General features: G+C 39.4%; 1 protein-coding gene across 4 annotated transcripts in view; it reads left to right on the top strand.

The window, feature by feature from the left end:
* LOC107586525 (zinc finger protein castor homolog 1-like) overlaps positions 1-17,374 on the top strand; it is an 82,400-nt gene extending 65,026 nt beyond the window's left edge. The window contains exons 9-20 of one of the 4 annotated variants that reach the window (XM_016273932.1): positions 3,047-3,179; positions 3,622-3,685; positions 4,418-4,572; positions 5,519-5,641; positions 5,840-6,151; positions 6,290-6,488; positions 8,349-8,520; positions 9,594-9,626; positions 10,918-11,066; positions 11,233-11,467; positions 12,468-12,803; positions 13,409-17,374. In XM_016273932.1, the coding sequence (XP_016129418.1) occupies positions 3,047-3,179; positions 3,622-3,685; positions 4,418-4,572; positions 5,519-5,641; positions 5,840-6,151; positions 6,290-6,488; positions 8,349-8,520; positions 9,594-9,626; positions 10,918-11,066; positions 11,233-11,467; positions 12,468-12,803; positions 13,409-14,682 (3,185 nt within the window). In that variant the 3' untranslated portion in view covers positions 14,683-17,374. The remainder of the gene's footprint in view (positions 1-3,046; positions 3,180-3,621; positions 3,686-4,417; positions 4,573-5,518; positions 5,642-5,839; positions 6,152-6,289; positions 6,489-8,348; positions 8,521-9,593; positions 9,627-10,917; positions 11,067-11,232; positions 11,468-12,467; positions 12,804-13,408) is intronic. The other 3 variants (XM_016273934.1, XM_016273933.1, XM_016273935.1) reach the window with 3 other exon arrangements.
* The last annotated feature ends 10,461 nt before the right edge of the window (positions 17,375-27,835 follow it).

Consider the following 27,835-nt stretch of genomic DNA (forward strand, 5'->3'; position numbering starts at 1 on the left):
GATATTCATTTTGAGACTAATACTGATGGATTTTTAAAAAATCTCTGATATCGTCCGATAACCGATATGGTAATGAATATATTGTGCATCCCTAATATTAATCAGTTTCAACATTTTATTTAAGGACATTTTTATTTACTTCTGGTAATGTAGAAATCTTCAACAAAGTCTTTAATCAAAACCAGTTAAGAACCACTGGTCTACATATTCCCAAAGTTAATATCTAGAACAAGAGTGGGGGAAAAAAAGATACTTTGTCAATGGATCAGTTTTCCTTACTGCATTTAATCATGAGAACATCAATTCTTTGGGTCACTCTGCCCATGTGTTTCTCTTTCTCTCTACCTTACCCGGCAGTGAAAGGGCACTTTCAGGTCATCTGCTCATGCTATCCACAGATGCTACACAAATCTCTGATTTCAGGATTAGGGCAAAATATTAAAGGGCTGGTTTGCTGCTCTAGTCTTGTTATTGCAGCGATCATTGTCATGATACCCACAATCCATTAGCAGATAAGTGCTGAACTAGTGAGTGGGCTCTGTAAAGCTGCCTCTAATAGCATTCTCAGGAGGATCCCAGGGTCTGTGTTCTACATGCTTCCTCATCACCTGCCTCTTATCTGAGTGTGCACTCGTTCCAACCAAATGGAGCCTGAATAATATTAAGTTGAGAAATTGGAGGTACAAAGCAGCTTTTTATATGCACTCTGATATAGAGGAAGAAATATCAGAAACTGTTGAAGCAGATATGACTCAGCGCTCCAAAGAGGGGGATGTGTGTATGTGTTGATGTGTATATAAAAGCACTACTTGTTTCAGTATGAAAACACTGATGTGGTGTGTGTCATTTCTTCACCCTTTAGGCGTTTTAGGCAAGTAAATGGGTTTCCTACAAAAAAAATGTACTGTGAGGTACTGTATTTTAATATATGCCATGGTACTGAATGATTACCATGAATAATGTTTACTGTACATGGTACTGCAAGGTACTATAAGTACAAAAAAAAAACATGGTATATTAATTCTACCTATTTGTAGAAGATCCTTAAAGGAATTTTTGCTGCTATAAGGCTGTCATAGCCTTAACTCCTTGTCTCTTGCAGGATCAGATATTCTCATAAAAGTCCTACTACCCTACAAGAAAGCAAATAAAATGAGCATGTTCTCTCATTTGTGAGCACCTTGCATTTAGTTTTGGTAACTTCGAGAAAAGTAGAGAAAGAAAATCCCCTACTAGACAGAATTGAGAGTGCAGATCATAATGTGGCATTGCTAATTTTACACATTTGCTCAGAAAAGACGTGTGAACAGGACATTTGGGTAAAATTTGAAGAGGATGTGGTCAGAGCTCAGCGTTAGAAAAGAGAGAACGATGTTTACTGCGGCTATTTTCAAACAGCTTTGTTTTTTCAAACTTTTTTTTTTAGTCAAGGGCCAGTTTGCAAAGAAAACACATCTCAGTCTTACTGTGTAAAAAGAGTAGCTTGCTAATTTGTTCAGGTGGCGTTATTTCCTAGTTGAATTCTCTTTTCTTTTTTTCTTTTTTTTTTTTTAAAGCCATGCTCACCCCCAGAGTGTTTCGGAGGATCTTGAAATCTGAGGGGTTCGCTAATTAGACACCCAGTACAAATGATCTTTCATGAGTTCAGTAACTTCGTTGAGGTAATTACACAGTACAACATTATTCTTGGATAATTTCCAGAAAAACACAGCATCGTGAGCATGTGCGTTTTTTCTTCCTCGCTCTCTTAGATCATCACCGATTTTTGTCATAGAAACTGCAAAGCTGAAGGTTTAATGACTCTCTCCTCACATGGTCGTTATTTAAACGTCCCTTGTTAACGTCAGGCAGTTTATATCCAGAAAAAAAGAGAGAGAAGAAAGTGAGAGCTTTGTAGAAGGCCGATGTAGGGCAGAGTCATTTACGGACAGGCGGGGAGGTTAATATCAGTACAACGTACTCCTCACACATAAAAACTGCAGATTTGGATGGATACGAACTTGGCTAGTTTTAGGCAAAAAGGCAGGCAGTAATTAGTCAACTGAACGTTACACACTCAGCAGAAGACTGAAAATAGGGCTGGAATGAGCTACCGACTTTTTTAGGATGTGATGCGCCTAAAGCAGACACATCACAATGAGTCATTAGTTCACCTCCATAACCACATAGAGTCAAAAAAACACACGTCAGGAAAGTTGGAATGATGCTATCTGATAAACTTGTGTTTGTACGTGGGTGTTTGTTTTTGTGACCCAGAGAACTGGCTGTCTTCTCTTTTCACATGGTTAAATGCCCTCGGAACTGAAGGCCAAGGGCAGGGTGGATACTAGCTGTCACTTTTCCTGAGCAGGCCTGGTTTCTTAAACTACATCCACCCCGACTTTGCAATCACTGCTGATGCACTCGATGCTCCATCTTTGTGCCTTGAACTCCTAGCCGTTTTTTAATAAAATACCACTTAGTGGCTACCAAAAGCCCGGCTTTCTCTGTGCCTGAGGACAAATTAATATTTCAATCATTTGGGGATTGGAGGAAAAGCCAGGTCACATTCCCGTCAGCGTCCCCCCTGCCTACTTCCTCCTCTCCACGTTGTCTGCATACCTATTTTGAAAATCTGATCGAGAGGTCACGCTATTTGAACCGATCTGATTGGCTGTCACCTCTAATCTGACGGACAAGCAGATGTTCCTTTTGGGCATGCTCAGTGGCGTCCGTCGCCGGGCCAACAAGGACATGCGGCGACGGAAGGGAGGGGCGGGCAGTCTAAATCTGCCACTTTCCCTCAGCATTAGCATGCCTCTTAATGACCAGTTAAGAGGCAGGGCCGCAAATGAGTTGTGACAAGCGCTGCTGAAAACAGAGTCTTTTTCCCTCATTCCTGCTGCCTCTCAATCAACATTTAAATGCCTTGACAGCCTGACATAATTCCGCAATAATTATCACTCCTGGTCTTCTCCTTGGCTGGGACAGAAGTCAGATTGGATCTCATCACGGCGGAATAATGCTGACCAACAATAATTCTGCTTTTCTCTTTCTCTCTCCTCAGGGATGTGGCAGCCGGCTCATGCAGGCCGGTTTAATCTGGTCGAGGTGAAGCAGGAGCCAGCCGACGGTGCCTCCGTGGCCTCCCAAGAGACTGTCCAGGAGCACAGCCTGGACCTGAGCAAGAAAGACCACAGGTATCCCATCATCCACCCCCTCTCGGCTCATGCCCAGACCCGCCCCGCCCCACAGTGATTTATCTCTCGAATAATGCCGTATTGTGTTAATTAGTGTGAGTGCTCTTGTTAAAACTCCCTTCACAAGGTGGGACTGTGGAGTGATCAAGGAGGATTAGATTTACACACTCCCTCCTTCTCCCAACACCGAGGCCTCCTTTGAGGAAATCCATCATATGAATGCAAAAATTCTCCCATAATGCCCTCTTTTCATAATGCACATCAAGTATGAGGCATGACATGTTTGCACATTCATTTAGATGAAAGTGGGTTTGCATAAACCCAAATTTCCAGCCTCCTATCCTTTTTCTCTTCATTGTATATTCACAATCTCGGATTTATTATAATATTTACTGTTCTCATGCAAATCCTGCCTAAACACTGTTCATTTTGCGTGTTCTAGCGCTGAATCAAACGGACACCCTGCACCGGGAAATACATCTCTTTTATCCTCACTTATGAATAAGGTAAGATTCATCCATCAAATGCTTTTCATCCCAAGACAAATTAGCAGGATGCAGAGGGGGCTGTTTGTTTTTTAATGTTTCACCGCTAATAGGATGAGTTTGTATCATTTAAATTTTCCAGCCATTTTTCATACAGTGTAATTTCAGCCCGCCGCTCGCAAATTAATATAATGAAGCAGGAGCCGGTTGCCACGGCAGATATATAGAGATGTTTGTTTTTTGATGAGCTGTTTTGAACTCTCCGTGCTTTTTTTCCCCCAAGCTTTCTTCTTTTTCTCCTCCATCTGCTCTATCTTTATTTATGGACTTTGTAAATTATTTGATTAAAAAGTCAGCGCTGAGAAAAAAGAGCAACTGTCACCCTCATTTTTTAAAAAGACGAAATGGTGCCGAACAGATATTTAAATGTTGTATGTTTTTGTGGGGATTAAAATGGACATTGTTTTAATCATACATCTTCTATGACTAATACAAATGGTGTGCATGTACCATTACCTTGATGATTTAAATAGAAAACTCGCTCTAGTTCTCCTGATGGCTTAGCTCAGCTCTCTCTCTCTCTCTTCCTATCTCTCTCTCTGCTTCCATATACAAAACTGAACGGAAACACATTTGAAGCCTCAAACATAAAGCGCGCAAAAACTCTTGTGTGTTTGGTCTGTCCTCGAGAAGAACTAGTCTTTTTGCAGACTGTGTGCTGAAACTTGCCTAAGCATGTGTTTGTGTGTGTAGATGAATCCTGGTTTCTTCAGTGCTTTGGATCTGAAGTCAGAGCTGGAGGGAGCTCAGGCGGCAAATGGCTCAGACACAGCTCAGTATCTCAGTAGGGTAATGAAGAGGTCAGACCCAGAGAAACACACTGAGCAGTGGAGGACCTACCTGCGCAGGTGCCAGAAATCATCTCGTGTCCCTGTAGAGTCATTTCCAGCTGTAGCTTTACTTTTCAAAGTCTCTTGTTCATTACTTTTTTTTAAAGCATTGATCTGAGACTTGTTTAATTTTCTTTCATACTAGTTGGGAGTTAAAGTTCTTATTGCTTTTTATTTTTTTAATTAAAAATGTTATGCGTATTTTCTTTTCTTTTCTTTTTTTAACAATCTTTACCATTTTACCTAACTCCATTACATCCTCAATTACACTGGGTAGTTGACGGTTTTTTCTCTATTTTAATCATTTCTATACATCCAGTTTGTATGAACTAAGAGTATTTAATAGACTACATGGAATGTTTTTACATAAAGCAATTTAAAATAATAATAAATTAAATTATCAGACTGCAGGACTGAAGTGAAAACGTAAAAAGCAATGGTGAACAGTTGCACACCTAAAATATACACTATCCCTATACTGCATATACATGTACATTGAAACCTTAAATAATGGACATGTTATTTATGTCAGCCGCTATCACCAGTATGCCCAAATAGATCTTCCATTACAGAGAACACAGCCATGCCTTGGCTCCACATCCTCAGTGTTTTGTTGAAGGTGGTGTCTGGTTTTTGTCACCATCCGTCTTTATGATATACCCTTTTGCTTGTCAGTGCCATCCACAGTGTTTGTTTCCAGGTTGTTATGTGGAAAGAGAAGATTTATCCGGAGCATGTGATGTTATGTACAGTATTTAGTTACAAAGCCCTTGCAAAATGTCCTAGCCAGAGACCTACTGCTTTTGGCTCAGGCATAGTTCACCTAAAAAAAAAAAAGCACCTTACTGAAAGTTAGATCCTGATGAGTTAAACTGAGACTACGAGAGTAACTGACCTGAATTTACGAGCAATTCGACCCTTTACATCGTTTTAAAGTTTCCCTCTTTCTCACATGTTTGTGCAGATTTGACACTGACGATTTCTGTGAAGGCCAGTGTGATTTCTTGCACAAGATACATTTTCATTGCCTGGTGGAGGATTGTGGGGCACTTTTCAGCACAGTGGATGGAGCCATCAAACATGCCAAGTGAGGAGTGCATTATAATCAAACATAATGAAGATAAATCAAAGTTTTTAAATGTTAGAGTTCACACCAACACACAGGTGTACATACACACACGTACACACAATTTACATGATTATGATCTAGTAATGTTAATTTGCTACTATGTTTGGCAGCTCTATTAAAGCGCATCTAATGGGCGAATCACCTCTCTGTCATTAGCTTCCACTTCAGAGCCAACCTGAAGGTTAAATCAGAGCCCCCTTTCAATGAGAGCAAGGAATCCAATGATAGCGCCCTTAATCAAATGGCTGCCTCCATTTCCATGGCCAAGACGCCTCCCATGGAGGTGCCCAGCCTGGCTGTGTCAGGGGGCTACAGCTCTTCTCTCCAAGCCTGGAAGCAGCTGGCCGGATCGATCCCCCAACTTCCCGCCTCCATGCCCAGTATGCCAGCCACTTCCCCTCTGGCCACCACCTCGCTGGAAAACGCCAAGCCTCAGGTCAAGCCTGGCTTCCTGCAGTTTCAGGAGAAGTGAGTAGACGTTGTCATTCTTGTAAATTCATGATACCGTGGTGGTATAATTTGAATAGTCTGAGCTGCCTGTATTTCCATGTCTTCTGTGCAGTTTTAAATATCTGACAGAAGTTTCGTCATGCTTATCTCCCACAGTGATCCTTGTCTGGCCACAGACTGCAAATACTCGAATAAGTTCCATTTCCACTGTCTGTTTGGAAATTGCAAATATGTGTGTAAGACATCTGGGAAGGCTGAATCACATTGCCTGGACCACATTAACCCCAACAACCACCTGGTGAATGTGCGAGACCAGTTCTCCTACTATTCTCTGCAGTGTCTTTGTCATAACCAGGTGAGCTAGATTTTTAGGGGTAATATTGTATCAAACATGCATTATTGTGTCTTTATTAGTGGCACATACTGTACACTTCCAGTCAAAAGTTTGAAGTTGGCTTCCAAGGGCGCATTTATTTGATTAAAAAAAAACAGTAATATTGTAAAATATTTTTACAGTTTAAAATAACTGATTTCTGTTTTCTACATTAGAAAATGTAATTTATTCCCAAAAAAGCGGAATTTTCAGCATCATTACTCCAGTCTTCACTCAGTGTCACATGATCCTTCAGAAATCATTCTAAAATGCAAATTTGGTACTCAAGAAAGATTTATTATTGTTATCAATGTTGAAAACAGCTGTGCTGCTTAATATTGATGCTTAATATTAAACCGGGATGCAATTTCAGGATTCTTTGATGAACAGAAAGAACAGCATTTATTTAAAATATAAATATTTTGTGTACGTTATAAATGTCTTTACTGTAACTTTTGATCATTTAAATGCATCCTTGCTGAATAAAAGTATTATTATTATTTTTTTATTACTGGCCTCAAACTTGTGAACATCATATGATATATGATGATTGTTTTTTTTACCAATAATGTACAATTTTCTTATTTAAAAAAGATTAAAATGTTGAATTATAAAATGATCTAAATCATTTAAAATAGTAAAACTAGAAATCACTTGCATTTATTTTGAAGGATGGTACAACCACATAGCAACCAACCAGAACACTCCAGCAGTGCATACACTCTAAAAAATGCTGGGTTAAATACAACCCAGTGCTGTGTAAAATAAGGACAAACCCAGCAATTGGGCTGTTTTGACCCAGCGGTTGGGTTAAATATTTAACCCAACCTTCTGGGTAGTAACCCAACCGCTGGGTCAAAACAACCCAATTGCTGGGTTTGTCCCTATTTTACCCAGCACTGGGTTGTATTTAACCCAGCATTTTTTTTAGAGTAGCAATAAGCTAAAACCACTTACTGTATATACCACATAGCAACACCCTGGCAACTACCAACAACACACCCTAGCACCATGGCAACGACCTTTGCAAAGACCAAATCTTTTCTTTTCAGAAAATTTATAAATTACATTTAAAACACTGAAGACAAAAGCCTAGGTACATATTTATTTCTCCACAACAAGCAAACAAACTAAAAAAACTAAAACCACCTTGGAGACCCCATAGCTGTATAAAATAAACAAATTTTGCTTTTCATCAAAAATTCCATCATTAATAGAAAAAAGCCCTCCCCTTCCTGCAACTTACATTTGGAGCAAAACCTGTTTAAATGAATTCATTTATGCATCCCATCCCCACTTCTCGGAGCTCCCCCCTCCTCTCCAGAGTAGAGTGGGTTCTGTTTATGTGCTCCTGGGGGAACTGCCTCTTTGGAAACAGATGGTGGTGCAGAAACAGGTTACATTGCGGAGGACACACACACGCACGCATACACAGACTAATGAATTGATAAAAGAGCTGTTTTAGAAATAGATGAATCGCCAAATGAACTAATTGTTGTGTTGTTATTGGGGTCAATGGCTACAACGTGAAGCTAAACTTCAGATTTCCGCTGGTCAGTGAGGCTGGTCCTGTCACATGCTCTGGGAAAGAAAGAGGAAAAGGATTTAATGAGCACACATAACCTACTTTTTCCCTTTGGTACCCTGAGTAATGAGTAACTAACTGACAAATGATCAGACCCCATTTTTGTTCAAAAGGTGGTTGGTTTAGTAATGATTGTAAATTAATGTAATATGTATTAATTGGATTGTGAATTAACTGTAGAAAACTGAAACATGAAGACATAATAGACTGTTGTGCAAGATGTTCTCGGTCTGAGTATTGTTTGCTGTTCTCTGCAGCACTGTGAGTTTCGCATGAGGGGTCATTATCATTGTCTGAGACCCGGCTGTTTCTTTGTCACCAACATCACCACCAAACTGCCCTGGCACGTCAAGAAGCACGAGAAAGCCGAAAGACGTGCTGCTAACGGCTTCAAATACTTCACCAAAAGAGAAGAATGTTGCAGACCAGGTAAGAATCATCTTTTCATGTATTAAAAGAAACATTGAGATCACAGAATGATGGTTCACCCAAAAATTCGGTCATAATTTAGTCACCCTCATGTCATTCAAAATCTGTATGCTGTTTTGAAAGAATCCTTACACAGCTCTTCAAAAAAAAAAAAAAAGGTAGTAAGCCAGTTAAAATCTTGAAAAACTTCTGTGTTCCATTCTTTTGTCTTCAAACGGTTTGGAAGAAAATTATGCTATTTTAATTTTTGGGGTGAACTGTTCCTTTTCAACCCTTTGGAAATCTGAATCGCTTGATTTGGTGTGGTTTGCGAAGTAATTTAGTAAATTCAGCCTCATGAAATTGTACAAAACTTACACGTCCCAGCCTCCCACACTCTTCATTGTTTCAATCACTGTTCGCATTAGTTACTCATGTTTCCAAACACTCGCTGTTCATCCACGCTCCCACGTTATTCTCAAGCAGTGAGTACAAGCTCAATGTTTGTAATGCAGCTGGAAGGATCAGAGATGGTGTGAAATCAGAGATGATGTAAATGTAATTTCATATCGATGCTATCACCTGCTATGAAAAGACTTTTTCCACTGGCTCTGGCTACAGGAATAGTGCCGTTCCTCTAGTTGAGTCAATAATTGCCATACTGTTCACAGCGCTACATACAGAGCATGAAACGGCTGCACTTCACACTTATTCACTGAATTTTGAGTATGTTTCTCAGAAGCTGTTATCTCATTAGTATCTGTGCATTGATATTTTGTCAATTGAACAGTTTACATTGACAACAGAGTCAGCACGCTGGCAGCCGTTTACATTTTGCAGAACAAACACGTTTGGCGGAATTAAAGATGGTCTCATTGTAAAAACAGGGATGTTTTATTTATATTACAGAAAACAGGCCGAGAAAAATGGTGTCTGCCTTTTTGTCATACATTAATACTTCAGTATTTATAGTAGGCAATCAAACAGAGGTTGTTTTCTTGGGTATATTTAACCTGTCAGGAATGAGCAATTACATATGTTTGTTAATTACTGTGCCTGTCGAGCTCAGTCTGTTTGTGTTGCTCTTTTTCAAGCCTCGATCATCATCACAAGCAGGCAGATTAAAAGTTTGTATTTTATTTTCTTTCTACTCCCCTCCCCTTAAAGGGAGAGTTCACCCAAAAATTGTGCACCCTCATTTTGATCCAAATTCATCTCATTTTCTTTCTTCTGTGGAACATGAAGAAATGAGGATTGTGCTGTTGAGCCATTAAAGAACAAAACACATGATAAAAAAGAGGTCTGTATATGTCTTTATGGTCTGTAGGACCAAGTGTTTTATATATTTCAATTCTTTTGAAGCCATATAAAAGCTTCAAGTCACTAACTGTATGAAAAATAGCAGCTTACATATTCTGCTAAATAAAAAATAAAAAAACAGGTTATGTAAATGATGACAGAATGTTCATTTTGGGTGAACTATCCTCAAGAAGTCAAGAAAAAAAGAACATTTATCGAAGTATCACAAATGTCCACCGAGTATAAGGTCTCTCCTGTTGCATTGTTAGTGGCATAAACCAGGGACATATGACAAAAGCAAGCCATAGAGTCATAAAGAATTGATGGTTCAGCTGGACTGGGAAAGGAGTATCCATGGCAGCAACATTAAACAGAACACCGGCGATGAGGTTACCAGGATCTGGTGGCACAAGAGCCCTGATATTTCAGCATGTGCTCATATTTACTCAACTCTGCCTTTTTAAAGTATATCACCCTTGTGTACAAAAGCAATTTGACAACAGGCGGCTTGTTGTGCGGTGCCATGGGTGCCATGGTAACGGACAAGCCCGCACCTGCCCTGAATGCTACTCTTTCAATTATTTCAGCACACATTATTCACAATAAAATTATTATGAGCACCCTACAATATTTGATTAGTACACGGAGGCAGTCTTTAAATTTGAAAACATATAGCAATTAAAATCTGTAGGGCCCTTTGTGTAGAAACAAAAAATTTTAAAAAAAAAGGCAAAGGGACAGACGTGAGGGGGTGGAAATACACCAGCAACAGATAGGTTGTGAAAAATGAATTTAATATGGAAATAATTGTGTGTTTACTTTGGTTTGCAGGGTTGTGCATTATTGCTTCTCCAAATGCAGAATGTATTTATGTAAATTCCAAATTGAATAAAAGATGTCATTGTAATAAAAGAGCACCACAGGTCTAATCTTCAAAAGGTTCGACTTTCCCAGTGTGACACTGGACTCGTCTGCTCTGTCTCTCCGCATTATGCAGGCGCGGGACGGAAGCACAATGTCCTCATTACCTTGTTGAGAATCCATGATATATGTTGTCCCTGAAACCCAGGCGCAAAGACGGTCTTTGCTCAAGTTAATTTTGTCGCTCGTCTCTTGCAGGGTGCAAATACAACCAAGTTAACAGCCACTTCCATTGTATCCGTGAGGGCTGTCAGTTCTCTTTCCTGCTCAAGCACCAGATGACCTCCCATGCCCGCAAACACATGAGGAGGATGCTGGGTAAAAACTTCGACAGAGTTCCTTCCCAGGTACGAAGAAATTTATGGCACCTTTTGAAGGTCACTGCCATAAGCACGTATAATATATAGCTATTTTTTACTTTTAAAATTATATGTATTTTCAAGCCTGCCACTTGAATGAAAATTATTTTATTCATTGGGCATTTATTGGATTGTTTGGTATGCTGTACTTTAGGGGGTCTCTCATGCCAGCCGACCTGAAGAGATGCAGCACATGGCCAGTCTAGCTTCATCCGGTGGGGTAGGCAGCCACCCTAATCTGACCCCCAACTTTTCCAGCATGATGGAGGAAGATGATGACTACATGGACTACACTGTTGGAGGAAGCCCACTGGGTCTCTCCTCAGAGTCCTCCAACCAAGACCGCAGTTGCACCAGCACCCCCGTGGGCAACGATAGTTCGCCAGCAGGTGAGTCAACCTCAGTAACAAGATAATCACAATCAACATTTTCACCCTCATAGGGTTAGCAATATATGAGAGGGATTGAATGAAAATACAGGCTCAATTTGGCCAATGGAGCAAATATTTAGAGATGTATTTGTCAATCAGAGCATATTTTCTTGTATTCTTTGTGTTGGCCTTTTGTCCCTCCCTAAGAAAAGAAATTTAAAAAAACCTGCACCCACTCTCACTGTATTCCTTGTAGCCGACTCATAAAGCTACTAATTGTTTTCCACCATAATGACATTTATTAAATTATAAAGCACTAAATTTGTTATATAGTCCTCGACACACAGCTCAGATTGATGCCATTCCTGTGGCGACTACATAAGAGAGGCATCCCAGACTTTTCTCATCTCTACTGTCATTTAAATCAGCCTCACACTGAGATAGCAGAAGTTATTGACCATTTTCCTCTGGGCTTAAAGGTGCCTAAAGTGATTTTTTGTTTTGGAATATGACACATAAAATGTACAAATGTCACTATAATGGGTGTCCTGGGAACTCTGTGACAACCCTAGTCACTATCAACAGCAAGAAATAATCTGGGTGCAGCCTGCACTTTTTTAGCCAATCAGATCTTTTGAAGGCCTGTCAGTCATTGTCTGTGGAGAGTGGCGTTTTGGAGAGAGCTTGTGTGATTGAAGGGGTGGGCGATGGGTCTAATTCACTGGTGTATGTTAGGAAACTGGCTAACAATGCTACAGCACCTTTACTGTAAATCTGGGCCTTTGCTCTTTGAATCTGAGCTTTCCTTCACTGAACTGATTTTTATAGTTTCACTGTTTGATTTCAAATGTTATCTTCCATTCTCATCACTGTTGCTTTTGGCAGTTGTCTGACTTTTGTTACCATTTGGTTTTCATTATTTCATTACTTGATCTCTTTCCCTTTTTACCTCCCCACCCTTTTGTCTTGTACCTTCCTGTCTCTGTTACCATCCCTCCTTGGCACCATGTCTCTGTAGGACCAGGCTGTCATTTCCCTGCCACCACTACCTATGCTGACTCTCCTCCTTCTCAATCTGCACCTCCTCCTCCACCACCACCACCTCCTCTTCCACCTCCTCATCAGTCTGCGCTCCAGAGTCAGCCTCCATCTCTCTCCTCGGCTCTTCTCCGGCCACCACTCCCCTCGCTCCCATATCTCCTTTCCCCATCCTGTCTGTCATACTCTCTGCTCAGCGCCTCTCTCGGAGCCACTAGGAGTGTTGTCATGCCAACCAACACACCAGCTTTCAGCCCCATCATTCCTACTTCGTCTTCGGTTAAAAATGACGTCCCTATAGTGCAGGACGCTGCAGGTACCTATCCTTTCTCCACCCGAACACTGCAGCTCTAGAGTAACAGTAGTTTGGACTAGGGCTAGCAGTTACAAAACATTAGCTGGTTACAACTCTTTAGCATTTTACACATGCAGTGCAGTTCATACAAGCCACTCTGGTTGTGGTTTTATTCTTGTGTAGTGCATTGCACACCTGCCATTAGGTCCACTGTCTAAAATGCCGTCCATTAGTAGCCTGCTGTAAAGGGCTGGTTTAATCATGCCAGGCTTTAATAGAACCATGTGATTCCTGCTGGCCAGGACAGGGAGCACATCATTTGCACTGACCTCAGGCTTATGGGAGGGAATCCTGCTCTCCCATAAAGCCAGATGTACGGAAGCACCTTTGAACTCTCCCAATACCTAGACGTGGCAATCACGTTAAAATGTCACCAGTACATTATACAAATGGGACTGTCTTTGTTTGAATATGGCATGGAATCACATTGCATATTATATTGCTGTAGGAGGAACCTTTGTTGATAGCTTTGATAGGCCGCATGTGGCTACTCCTGCTTGCAGAATTGCTTTGCTGCTCATTGTAAAGAGTGAAGTCTAACCCGTATATGCCTTTTTTGCAAACAGGTAACACCATCTCTATTCCCACGGCAACTGGCGCCAAGAAACGTTTCTGGATCATCGAGGACATGTCACCCTTCGGCAAGCGCCGCAAGACTGCTTCCTCTCGTAAGATGTTAGATGAAGGCATGATGCTGGAAGGGTTCCGCCGCTATGACCTCTATGAGGACTGCAAGGATACGACCTGTCAGTTCTCCCTGAAGGTAACCCACTATCACTGCACACGGGAGAACTGCGGCTACAAGTTCTGTGGCCGCACCCACATGTACAAGCACGCCCAGCACCACGACCGCGTGGACAACCTGGTCCTGAATGACTTCAAGCGCTTCAAGTCTTCATTGTGCTGCAACTTCCCTGACTGCCAGTTCTCCGGCAACAGCACCCACTTCCACTGTCTGCGCTGTGGCTTCCGCTGCACAGACAGCACCAAGGTGACGGCACACCGTAAGCACCACGGCAAGCAGGACGTGATCAGCGCTGCCGGATTCTGTCAGTTCAGCTCCAGCGTGGACTGCGAGGTGGCAGACTGCAAGTACAAGCTCAAGTGTTCACATTTCCACTGCACTTACCCAGAGTGCAAGCACACGGTGGTGGGCATGTCACAGATGGATTCTCATAAGCGCAAGCATGAGAAGCAGGAGAGGGGAGAGCTGCCTTCAGTCTCCCCCAACCAGGATGGCAACCACCACCACCACCACCACCACCATGCAGGCCTAGCCGTACCCCCAATGCCTAGGAATATGCCCCCAACATCATCTGGCACACCGGGGCTGACCCACAATAATATGGCCATATACCTCCCTTCGGCAGGGGCCGCCAGTGAGTACGAGCATCCGGGCTCAGCGGTCAACCTCGACAGCTCTCTGAACCTTGGAACGGACACCAACAGCTCCTTGTTCTTCCTGAAAAATGCTGCTGGTTTGGGCCTCAGTGACTCCATGGACCTGAGCAAAAAGATGCACCGGGAGCCCCAGTCCCTGGCCACTAGTTCTGGCACTGCTGCTTCAATGGGCCTGAGCAACCCTCAGGATGACAATACCGGCACATCTGGCGATCTCGAAGACGACCTATCACCCGAGGAAGAGCCGATTGCTGAGGAGGATGATGATGATGAAGATGATGAAGAGGAAGAAGCAGAGGAGGACATGAATACAGACTCATATGAAGATTCCATGCCAGAGCCAGAAGTAGACAAAGACAATGGAGAGAGTTTTGATGCTTCCATGAACCACACAGAGACTTCCCAACTAGATAAAGAGGAGCCGGAGGCTGAGCCCTAATCTATGCTGTAGAAGGAGAACTATGAATTCCCTGAACAAACGCAAGTTTGAGTGGCCTCATTTATCATGCTTAGAGACGCAGCAGATGACAAGAAAACAACCAACTACAAGAAAAGTGAAGGCCCAAAATGATTTATTATGATGTTTACACGATGACCAACATTATTAATTTAATTATGCATTAAAAAATGAATCGAGAAATAGACAGACGAGGCCCTCTTTTACACATGGGTGGCTATGTAAACCTTTTCCTACACATCAGTCTTTTGTGTGTGTGCATGTTTGACTTTAATTTATTTGATTTCATTTGTTACTTTTTGTGTGTGGAAAAAAAGGAAAAAACAATCTCTCTATAGATGACTATCTATATAAAAGTAGATGTGTGTGGATGTTAATGTATGTTTTAATTGCAGTCACTGGATTGCAGGACCCTCGTACCCACCCAAAAGCTCCGAAAAGCGTACATTGCAGGAAATCTTTTATAAAGAATGTTGCTCAGATAATTGATTCAGAAACACCTTGTGTCATTATTATTATTATTAATAATATTATTGAAGTGCAGGGGCCTGCATCAGTGCTTTGACTTGAATGCTTCTCCGTTGATCAGTTGTTTATTATTATTATATTATTATTATTTAGAGTTATCACAGTTCTCACTTAAACCTGCTGTCATGGTCAGTGGTGTCATAGGCTCCATTCCATGTGGACGTTCGCCTGCATCTTCAGGACAAACAAACAGTGACCAGTGACTGCATAGCTTCAGGCCATAAAGCATTGATCTCAGTGAACGCTAGCCCTCACTTGATTTCTCTTCCGTCTCTTCTCAATGAGGACCCATTTGGCATTGCATATTCATAGTGCACTTTTGTATAGATGAGAGCAGATACTCAAGCCTCTATTTAAGACGTTTTGTTATCTTTTACATTGATTGCATTACTATGGCTTTTTGTTTGTTTTTGTTTGTTTTTGCATTATTCTCTAATTGCACAGGCATGAGCAGATGATGTGGTGGTGTCTCACCGTAAATGGGTCTGTTTCCATGGCGAGAGTATTCGCCCCCTTTGTTTCGGAGAGTTTGTAATGTGATGATGGTGCTACTGCCCAGTATGAATGGGAGGAGATTACAGTTATGTCTTTGTTTTGATCCACAAATAGATGTCCTAAAGTGTCCATCAAACACAGAGCTGGAGACAAGCGTCTCTGAATGTAGGGAAAAAATGTTTGTAGGTGTTATCCTTGTTTCCTTTTCCCTTCGCAGTTTCTGTAGCATGGAAAAAAAACAATAGTGGCAACAAAGTCTGAGGATGGAGACTGTTTTTTTCAAGCTTCTTTTTCCAGAAGCATCAAATACCTGTTTCTATAAGAAGAGGAAACAAGGAGAGAGACTTTTTTTTCTAGAGGGCTGAATGGAGGACAGGCATCACATGATGGAAAGTGTGTGATTTTATGAATTGTACAGACAGAAAACATTGTTTCAAGCTTTTGTTTTCTCTTTACAACAGCTGTGGTTTCACTCCAATAATAATAATAAGTTATTTAATATTTATGTGACCTTGCAATGAGGAAATTCTAGGGTGTTTTTTGCACTTTTTAGGTTCATTTTTACCTTTTGAAATTATGGCATACATCTTTTAACAAGGAATTTGCTTTACAATGTGGTTTAGCTCACTTTGCTTTGATGCACAAATAGTCTTCAGTGTGAAGACTTCTTGTTCTGTTTTAAGAAAAAAAAAAAAGAAAAAAAATACGATTTTTCTTTGCTTCCGAGATTGGATGATTTCAATATGAAACGGGCATGCTAGAACCTGGCTTGCCTAACGAGTAACACTAATGATGACTGTAATTTAAATGAATTCTATACAGAGGAAATTAATGCAGTGCTTCGCTCTGAATTAAAAAAAGAAAAAGAAAAAAAGATTTTTGTTTGTTTGGTCTCCATTGAACATAAACAAGGAAAAGCGAGGTGAGGACATGATGAATTATTTCCTAAACACAGCTTTGAACGAACTCATAATTTAGGGAACTAAATGTGTAGATGGTTATCTTCGACAATATTGTTTCGGGAGGGAAAAAAAAGGTTGTATAGTATTTTCTTCTGTAAAAACTATATATGAACAAAAATGCTCTTTGATTAAAAGCTTCCTTTAAAAAGAAAATGAAAAAGAAGAAATAAAGAAAAAAAAGTTAAAAAACGGAACTAACACCAGTATAGTTTGCTTGTATGTGTGTGAGTGCGACAGTATGCAAGTGTGTGTGAGGTTTTATTGTTATTACCATGGTTTCCCCATAGTGGTAGAGGAATTAGTGGTAATTAAATCTATACGAGTCACATTATTGTAGCACTGAACATTGGAGTGTATTTCTACCTTTTACGCAACAAAGTCATCATTTTCAAAGCTGTATATCATGTGCGATCACAATAACAATGATACCTGCATAATTTAATACCATCCACAACTCTTTGTTTGCTATTGTTTTGGTGTTTGTTTTATTTAATTGAACTTGTGTATTTTGCATATGGCATGCCCCTCTCACAGGCCATTTGTTCTCTGGTCTGAAGTGCAAAAGCGCAGGACTCACTGAAGCAGCTGTTTGCCTGGGAGATACTGTGCACTTGAATACATTTTATGCGTGTAAAATAGCAGGATTTGTAAAGAGTCAAAATAAAGAAATTCTAATTATTATAACAATGCAAATGTTCCACACAGTGTTTCTCAATATCATCTATATGTGCATTTTCTCTATGCTGTAACGAGAGTGCGGTTAATAAGCCCCCCTCCCGCTGAGACTAACACTGTTAAAGGGCACAAGACCCCGGGTCTGTGACACAACACAGAGGACGCCCAGCAGCGCCGCTCTGACTGAGGAAGACGTTTTAACATCCTTGTTACTTTTCTCTATAGACCAAGAATTTCATACAATAAATTCAATACGTGTGTGCAAACAATAGCTCATAAAAATCTGACTTTGACATAGTCATGGAGCCATATTTAGGGTACAAATGCTCTCTGGTGCATATTTCAGGAAAGTTTCTAGCACTCTAAAATGGTGTTTGTTTTTCATTCTTTTCTTTCATTGTGAAGGCTGCTCGTCGCTTTGACCAGCTTATACCGTCCTGTCCCACTCCCTGCAGCTGTTCTCTTGCCTCACCCTCCTCTTCCTTCTGATGTGTCTTTAAATAAAAAACGTGTAAAGCCACCACCATCTGTCTGCCAGCTGGCATCCTGCATATAATCTTGAAAAAAAAAAAAAGCCAACTATGGAAATTATATTACACAAAAACCAGACGGAAGCAACCTCCAAACTAGCGCAGGCTGCTGTTGAAACAACAGATCACCTTATTGTCTAAATTATAAGGGAGGGGGAAAAAAGACAGAATAATTCCTGATTTTGTTGTATAAATTATAAATTGCATCCAGTTATGTCAATTATGTTGCAAACAAGATTTGAACACTTAAACCACAATTAAAAATGCAAGAATTCGTTTATAGAAGAAAGTCAAATGACAAATCAAGTATAAATGTATTTCAAAGTGAGCACAAGCATGCTTTTATGCAAAACAGAGCAAAACCAAATATTTTAAATTATAAATGTAATTATATATAAAAATGTGTGTGTATAGAGCGTGTTTATACTAAATGTTTATCATTTGTATGGGTGTGTATTATAAATTATAAATAATGTTTTGACATTGCAAAAACGTTAATTCTGAAGAAAAAAAAATCTAGCATTATTTGTTTGCACGTGATTTGCAATGAAATTCATACATTTTTATTTTACACACGTTCAAAAACTTTGTGGGACCACCATATGCGGAATTAAAATAATTGATTTCTTATATTGAGCTTATTTACCTGACAGATTTCACATGAAACAGAGACACACCACTGCAAGAACGTCTCATCTCTATAGGCTTTTTTTTTTGTTCATTCCCATCATAATGAGCCGTGTGTGTGCAGTCATACCGGAGCCGGATCTGACTCGTACTGAGGGTTGATGTTCCAGGAACAGGTTGTGTGAGACGCCGCAGCAGCAGCAACGCATGAGGAACAATGGGCCCCAGAAACATGCGACAGGTGTTCTGTACATATGTCACAGCAGCGGTGGTCACACATCATACACATCCCATTAGGATGCACAAGAATCAACCATAATATTTCAAGCAATCGAGTTCACAGGAAAGCTGTGTGTACATTTTGCTTCTTATTGGATTGTTTAATTGCATTACACCCACAAACACATTACAACAAAAGCATTTCTGACAATTCAGAAGTATACAGTTGTTTAGTTACAAATCACATTTCATATGCTTGTCGTAAACATTGAAAGACTCATTCCATTTGCCCATATAATTGCAGCATTGTTCTGTTTTTAGTTGTGTCTGTAATTCTCATCCATTTCCTCGTAACCTTTGGCATTCATATTCATTTAGCTATTTCCACTCATGCATGGCTTTATTTAAAGAGACCTTTGGTCAGAGATTAAAAAAGGTTTCATAAGGAAGCTGCCGTGCCACTGGTAGCAGCTGCTGCTTGCGTGAAAAATGAAGTTCAGGGACCCCAAAGGAAAAAGAGAATTAGACACACATTCAGCCAATTTAACTTTAACAAGACCTTATTGGTGGTAATGTCACAGGCCCGCTATGTACAAATGCTATTCTCTGTATTCATGTCTACTGAAATGAGGAGAAATGCTCAATTATGTTCTAGATCAGGGGAGATTTCAGCATAAATAGGACTTTAAATGTGTGTAGTCAGACAAAACCAATTCATTCAATAAACAGTATTTCTGATTTTGGCATATCGGTGTAACAGAAAAGCAAATCCAAAGCTCAGAATGATTTAATATCCTCTTATCTGAACATTAACTAAAGACACACCTGTCGAAATCACACAAGTTTTTACTTGAAGCTGCACAGCTGCACATAAACAAGTGGAGAAGGATACACGCGTACATAAACTCACTGTGCCAAATTTCCAAACTAACAATCTTTTAATAGCAATTTTATACAAGTGATAACAGGTTCTTTCTCTGTGGGTTAGTCAGCCATTTTCTTATGAGTAAAAGTAACTTTACCAAGCGTGATTTAAAATAATTTCAAACCCAAATATCATTAGATATTAGACCAAAAAAAAGGCAATTCGTAAATACAAAGACACAAAATGCCCTTGTTATAGGTAAAGTATGTTTTTTTTTTAATAATAATTTTAAACAATTATAAAATAAATAAAAGCCCAGTAAAAATCGTATTTATATAAAGTTTTAGCAACATTTTACAATAAGGTTCCATTAGCCAATAATAGTTAATGTAATAACTAACATTAACAAACAATGAGCAATACATTTGTTGCAGTATTTATTAATCTTTGTTAACTTTAGTTAACAAAAATAGGGAACACTTTATTTGACGCGTCCTTATTACACATATTACATGTACTTACTACAGTAATAACAATAAATTAAGCATAATTACATGCAACTAACCCTAAACCCTCATCCTAACCATATAGTAAGTACATGTAATTAATATTACTCAGTACTAAATTGTATAATTACATTGTAACAAGAGCACATTCAAATAAAGTACAACCTAAAAATACAACTGTTCATTGTTGGTTCATGTTTGCACAAGTCCAATAAAATAATATTAACACATACAACTTTTGATCTTAATAATGTTAATGTAAATAATTTTAATAATTGTAAAAAAAAATTGCATCTTATTGTAAAGTGTTACCAAAATTACTTTATATTTTCTATAGCAACACTCTCATTGGTGAGAGGAGGGGTTTGTTTGTAAACAGTTTATTTGTAATTTGATATATACATTTATATATGTATTTGATATATATACAATGTCAGGTCGAAATAACTTAATATTCATGAGCTGAGAGGGCAGGCCGTGACATCACCACCAGCCAGACTCTGCATTTACACTTCAAAGCCTTTCTCGGCGCCGCTGGCTGAAAGTAGGCTCTATCAAATTAACTAAACAATTTAATAATGCGGGCATGTGTAGTACTTTGTGAAAGCGGCATTTCCGTATGGCAGTCGCCATACCTTACACAATCGTGGTTGGACCGAGATTCATACCACTGCCATTCTCTATGGTTTTGTGAAACGCCGCCACTGGGCTGGGCGCTCTCACTTCACATATATTTGTAGTCTTTCAGCCGCGCGCACACAGATTCTGTGCAGGCCTGATTATGGTGTGTTCTCTAATCATCGCGAGGATTAATCATCATAGGACTGAAAATATGTGGAAATGATTAAATAAAACTGTTTTGGCAGACTTTGGCTGGGAGCTGTTAGATTACAAGCAGTTTGCTTGGGGAGTTCTGTTTCAGCTCTTTACGACTCCTTCCAGAAAGAGAGTATTGGGAGCAACAAGGCATTACTCTCTCACACACATGCACACGCGCACGCCAGCGAGGGCCATTTACTTACCAACTAAGGAGATCCTTAAGTGCTAAGCTGTAAATTTGGTTAATTTAGCACGATTCCACAGAGAATTGGTTGGTTTTCTTGCGGTGGAAAGCCCAGCAGGCTTGCTGAGAATGAGTGGAGATGGTTGATGTGGTCCTTAGCGCCTTGATGACGGCAGGAACACGGGCTGACAGCGCGCGCCAGAGCCATAAAACAGAGCTGCCTGGCAGCCGTACACGCAGGGGCACAATGCACGGCAATATGAATATTGCTCAAACTTAATCCAATTAGCTTGTATTGAAGAAAGATGAAAATGTTCCATACTTAGAGAAAATGGTGTATACAGATGGAGACGTGGCCCTGTGAAATCACACGTCCAGGCAATCAACTCTGGAAAACATCACGCAAATGCAAGCGATAAATCGCGATATTTCACATTGTCACAGTGTGTGTGCACTGCTTTTTGTGATTAGAAGCACCTGCACACAGTGCAGTGTTCATATATTAAGGATACAAACCAGACCATTTTCAAATTTAACCTTATTGAATGAAATAAGAGAGGGAGGGAGACATAAAAGCCAGCTACCAATTTCGTCCATTTAACTGACTCTTAAATCAGACTTGATTGAGAGGGAACAAAGAGAATTGGAAAAGCAGCTCTTTTGATGAACCACACAGGATATGATGACATTCAGCATTTCTCCACACTTCTGCTCTGACACTAAAGCCACCGGCTACGTGTGTTTGCATGATGACTGTAGGGACATGACAGAATCTCCCAATGCATCCTTGTGAACCGGCTCAAGGTAAATAAGAGCTTTTAAAATGCCTTGTTTGGTGCAGCAGCTGCAGCCTTTATAGAAAGAAAAGTGAAAACAGGTGGGACAAGGCTTGTGCTAATCTTTCACATTATGCTGATGGTTGATAACGCACTGGTCTCCTCACTCCACACACTTCAAATACTGTCATGTAATACCCAATACATCAGCAATGTGATATTTGCAGAATGGAAGAGGTGAAGATTGGAGATATTGTGCTGATACTAATAATAAAGTGTTTGAAGTAGGAAAAAATGTTTATATATATATATATATATATATATAAAAATAGTAATTTATTAATTTCATTAAAGTAAATAAACTAATATGACAGAATAATAATATTTGTATAAATAATATAATTATTAAAAAATGTATAATTATTTACATAGAATTAAATGAGGTAAACACATTTATTTAATATGCCATTAAAAAAAGAACATACTAAGGGGGAAAATATATATACAATTTTAGAGACAAAGAAAGAAGTCTGTATCCATGACTTGAAAACTTTTAAATAAATGTAATAATTTGTGGCATAAAGTAAAGTGATTTTTCATTTACATTTGACACACCCTCTTGTAATACTATCTCCTGAACGTCACTTAAACTCCAGTGAAGTTTGATGGTTAAATGTCAGTCAAAAGGACCATTTATATCTGAATGGACGGTTCTGGCCAATTTAAAATATGCACCAAATCTAATGCTGATGCTCAAAACATTAGCTTGTGAGACTAACGGTCTTTGACACGTTTCCAGCGACAAGCAATTTGTCTGCGCACACTAAACATGAAACTGCTGAGCTACGCCACACTATCACAGCCAATCAGAAGATATTTGATGTTTAATGTAGTTATGTGATTGCAGGTTTTTGGACTAATAAGATTTTGTAGTGGGTGGAGGTACAAAGGATGACGCATTAGAAATAAAACCAAATGACGCTGCATGGGGTTAGAACACTGTGTAACACATATTGCTTTTGGTGCGTCTAAGTCCAAACAAACTCCACATTTGAGGGCCATGAATGCTATACGATACAGCATTTCTGACCTCATATTGGGTCTCTTAATGGCTTTATTGTTTCTAACAACATTTTAGCATGGTTTCAAAGCACACAGCATTTTATGCAAGCAGCACATTTCTAAAGTCTTTAATAAACACGTTAATGACAGAGCAACCCTCCAGCTGTACAAGAGACTTAGTTATTTCTCCAGGCATCAGACATCTTACTTATTCCACAGTCATTAAGAGCTGTGCTCCAGGATATAGCAGAGCTGGTGTAATTACACAGGTACCGTGATGAGGAAGTTAGCAGTGGTATTCATCGTCTTAATTAAGGCATAAACTCTCTGCTCTAAGCTAAAAGCAGCTCTGTTGGTTTAGGCGTCGAGTTATAGCAGCGCACGGGAGCACGTCAGTGTCATCCAGCACATCCTCCCAGGGTTGTAGTCTGCATTTGCATGTGGAAAGTAAACCACAGAGAAAGACTGCGATATGAAAGGACGAGTGAGTCCTATCTGAACCGAGCAGAGAGTCAGCAGCAGGTCGAGCTTCGCTTTCACTTTCCTCCTCAGAGCCTCTGGCATCTTTCAGGTGCTGCGCATGCGATTTGTCTAATTTGCAAGCCTTGGCAAGGGTCGCACCTGTTGCCCCATAACCGCCTGCAGTCCCAAATCCTCAAAAAGCGACAAGCACACCTAGATAATCCATTCTACCCTCTATAACACGGACACTCTCCCTGGTCCGTGTAGGACAGGGGCATTTTTCTCCGGTGGCGTGCTCATATCCGCTATGCCGCTGATGGCTCATTACAGGCCAATTCATAAATATTGTCTCCAGTATTACCACTTCCAGGGGCTCTCCGCTCCCCAGAGATGTATTCTTCTCTTTTACAGCATGCTATTGTTTTCTTCCCTCTTTCTGGTTTTCACACCCCACCCTCCATTATTCCATACCTCCTCTGCAATACGTGACATCGTTTTGACCACCAGAGCCACAGTGCTTGCCACATGATGACGACGGTGGTGGGTATTTGTTCCATTTAGAGTTGAAACAGGGCCAGAGGAACATCAAGTGACAGCAGCCACACACAGCAAGGCGAAATGCAATCCTGCTCGATTGAACAATCATATAAGTGATGACAAAGTGCTTTATGACTATGCAGGCTTTGTTGCACTTGGGTTTAGCCCACTAAGGTCTTATGCAGGCAGTCTCACGCGACCTTGGCCCATTTCACCTCAAATCCAGCTTCCAGAAGTGCTGTCAAGCCTCTTATAACTAATAAAAAATGTAAAAAATGCAAAAACTGAATGAAAGTTGCAACAAATGCCCGCACAGTATGAAGATGAAAAAAAAGTAGTTATTTTATTTAACCATTTGAAAATAAAAAATAAATTAAATCAGTTAATGTTAATAATAATATTAACAAAAATAATATAAAAAAATATTGACGTATTAAAATATTTTCAATTAAGTATTGCTTTAAATGGGTCAAGTGAAAAATGATTTGATTCTGACTAACTTAAACACATCTGATTGGCCATTGCATATCACTGTTCACGGAAAGCGATATAAATATGCACAGAAGTATGAAAGCACCTGCCTATCAGCGAGTACTGAATTGAGTCTGTACTTGGTACTCTCAGTGCTGCAGAAAGGCCGGTATTGTGTTTTTAAAATTTCAGTATCGACTTGGTACAGAAGTATCAATAGCCTACTTTTGACAACAATCAAAATTATTTAAAAAATTAAGTTACTGAATTACTGAAATACTTCTCTTAAAGTTGACCACTCTATAGAACATTGGGAAACACATCAATGCTCACACTGTCAAAAGTGACGCACCGATCTTGATTTTTCATGGCCAGTTCTGTTTGCACCAAATGGGCCAATTCTGATACAGATTTGTTAATATTTATTTTATTTCTTTTAAGCAAGAGACGAAATAGAATGCAAATATGACTACATGAAGAGAAAATACCATCTAAACTTTTCTGAAGACTTTTCTTTCATATAAACCTCCACCCCCAAATAAATTTTTAGATTTTCTTTCAATATTTCGATCATCGTGAACATTTTCCTCTTTGTGTTCATCTTCAGTGTCTTCTCTGACCTTTGTTAACGGCCGTTTACAGACTTCCTAATATTTCCACACAAATGACATTTTGGAAAATGCTTGCAATACAGTATGTGTGCAAGTCCTGAACAGAGATCGGCTGAAAAAAAGCAAAAGAGCTGCCGATCGCACGTTTGAAGCAAAAACAGAGGCAGATCCCCTCAGAGATACAGTCATATAAACCTCCACCCCCAAATACATTTTTAGATTTTCTTTCAATATTTCGATCATCGTGAACATTTTCCTCTTTGTGTTCATCTTCAGTGTCTTCTCTGACCTTTGTTAACAGCCATTTACAGACTTCCTAATATTTCCACACAAATGACATTTTGGAAAATGCTTGCAATACAGTATGTGTGCAAGTCCTGAACAGAGATCGGCTGAAAAAAAGCAAAAGAGCTGCCGATCGCACGTTTGAAGCAAAAACAGGCCGGTTCCGATTTATGGCAGTTCCAATGTTTTCTAACATTAATTGTTTCGGGCCAGTGGTGAACGGTTCGTTCTTGGTTAAAGGAAAACAGAATTACATTTTTTTTAAATAACTTTTCAGAACGTTTTTAATTTTCTCAAATTTTCCATGTGTTTTCCAGGACTGGAAAATTAGTCATCAATTGTCCAGGTTTTCCAGGATGCATGGGAACCTTTTTTGCATCTTCATACTTTTCAGGCCTGTTTTTGCAACTTTTCATCCTTTGGAATATTGTGGCACATGTATGGGGGTAGAATTGTTGCTTTATTCCAAATAAATAGATTATGATCCACAAATAAATGTAAAGAGATTAACAAAAATTAAACATATTGACGAATAAATAGAATGAGATCCACAAGTAAATCTTAGCGTTTCACAAACATGAAATAAATTCACAAATAAATAAATTGCAATTTGCAAATAAAAAACATATTCACAAATATATTTTTAAGTCACAAACACAACTTTGCCTGGCATTCATTTGTGAATCACTCACTCTGCATTTGTGGATTTTGAAACATCTCTAGCATCGAGACACACACCAATCCACAAATACGTGGACTCCACCCACAGTCTACTCAAGCCAATCAGATAACAGCCACTCTTTGCTGACCAATCGTAGCATGTTCTCGCTATAGCCAGTCAAAGACAGATTCATTTTGCACCCCTGTAAGGAACTGCATTCCATGGACACTAGCTTAAGTGCTGTTTGTAATGGTTAAAATGGTTGTGGTTAAAAAAATTTGTGGATCATAATCTATTTATTTAGAATAAAGCAACAATTCTACCCCCATACACATGGACTATTCGGATTGAGTTTTTGTGATTTGCCTTAGTTGACACTCGATAAGACAATTTGTTTTTTAAAGCCAAATTATCCTTGTTGCTTAAAGTATAGATAAGGGGGCTTCCAAATGTTTCGTAGGACGATGGAAACCAGACAGTTTTGCAGGTTAAAGTGCAACATCGCACGCAGCTGACTCCAGCAGCATAGAGTGTGAGCGTCCCATGGTGCGTGCTACCATCTGTCCATCAGCGGATTCCCTTTGAGTGTAGGATACCCAGTGGTGTTCCAGAGGTCTGGACCCACATTAGTACAACATCAAACAGGCTCCCTCCTACACATGCAGCACTGCATGCACTCCTGCTTATCTTATCTGAGACGGAAGGAGGAAGTCACCCCTCAGGTCCAACCCTGTAGAATTAAGCTTGACCTTTCTCATGCAAAGCTGAGAGAACTTGGAAAGGTCTTCTGCCCCTGTGACTGGGATTGTGTCCAGTGATACTGCTTTAATGGGGCACCTGCTGTGCTATTGTTAAAAATAAAGATAGGTATGACAGACATTGCCTGATATCTTTAATAAGGAATGTGATCTAATTCCATTTTTATGACAGCACTGTAGTGTTGACAGTTATGTTTAAGGGGGTAAAAAGTGTTTCTTTAGTTTTATTAGTAACACATAGAGCACAAAGTACTTTCAAACGCAGGGTTTCCCAACCAGGGCTCACAACCCCCTAGAGATCCATGATGAAATTACAAAGAAATTTAGATTAAATTGCAATAAATTATAAAAATAATTATATAAATTATACAAATAATTATATACACACACAGTATGCTTATGTGTGTGTGTATATATATATATATATATATACATATATATACACATATACAGTGGTGTGAAAAAGTGTTGGCCCCCTTCCTGTTTTTACATTTTTTTTTGCATATTTGTCACACTTAAAAGATTCAGATCATCAAACTAATTTTAATATTACACAAAGATAATGCAAGTAAATACAAAACGCAGTTTTTAAATGATTATTTATTTTATTAAGGGAAAAAAGCTGTCCAAACCTGCCTGGCCCTACTTGAAAAAGTAATTGCCCCTAAATCTAATAACTGGTTGTGCCACCCTTTGCAGCAACAACTGCAATCAAGTGTTTGCGATAACTGGCTACCTGCTGTGCTATTGTTAAAAATAAAGATAGGTATGACAGACATTGCCTGATATCTTTAATAAGGAATGTGTTCTAATTCCATTTTTATGACAGCACTGCAGTGTTGACAGTTATGTTTAAGGGGGTAAAAGTGTTTCTTTAGTTTTATTAGTAACACATAGAGCACAAAGTACTTTCAAACGCAGGGTTTCCCAACCAGGGCTCACAACCCCCTAAAAAACCATGATGAAATTACAAAGAAATTTAGATTAAATTGCAATAAATTATCAAAATAATTATATAAATTATACAAATAATTATATACACACACACAGTATGCTTATGTGTGTGTGTGTGTGTATATATATATATATATATATACACACA

This window comes from Sinocyclocheilus grahami, unplaced genomic scaffold, assembly GCF_001515645.1.
Source record: "Sinocyclocheilus grahami isolate Dianchi unplaced genomic scaffold, SAMN03320097.WGS_v1.1 scaffold83.1, whole genome shotgun sequence".
Classification (NCBI taxonomy): Eukaryota; Metazoa; Chordata; class Actinopteri; order Cypriniformes; family Cyprinidae; genus Sinocyclocheilus; species Sinocyclocheilus grahami.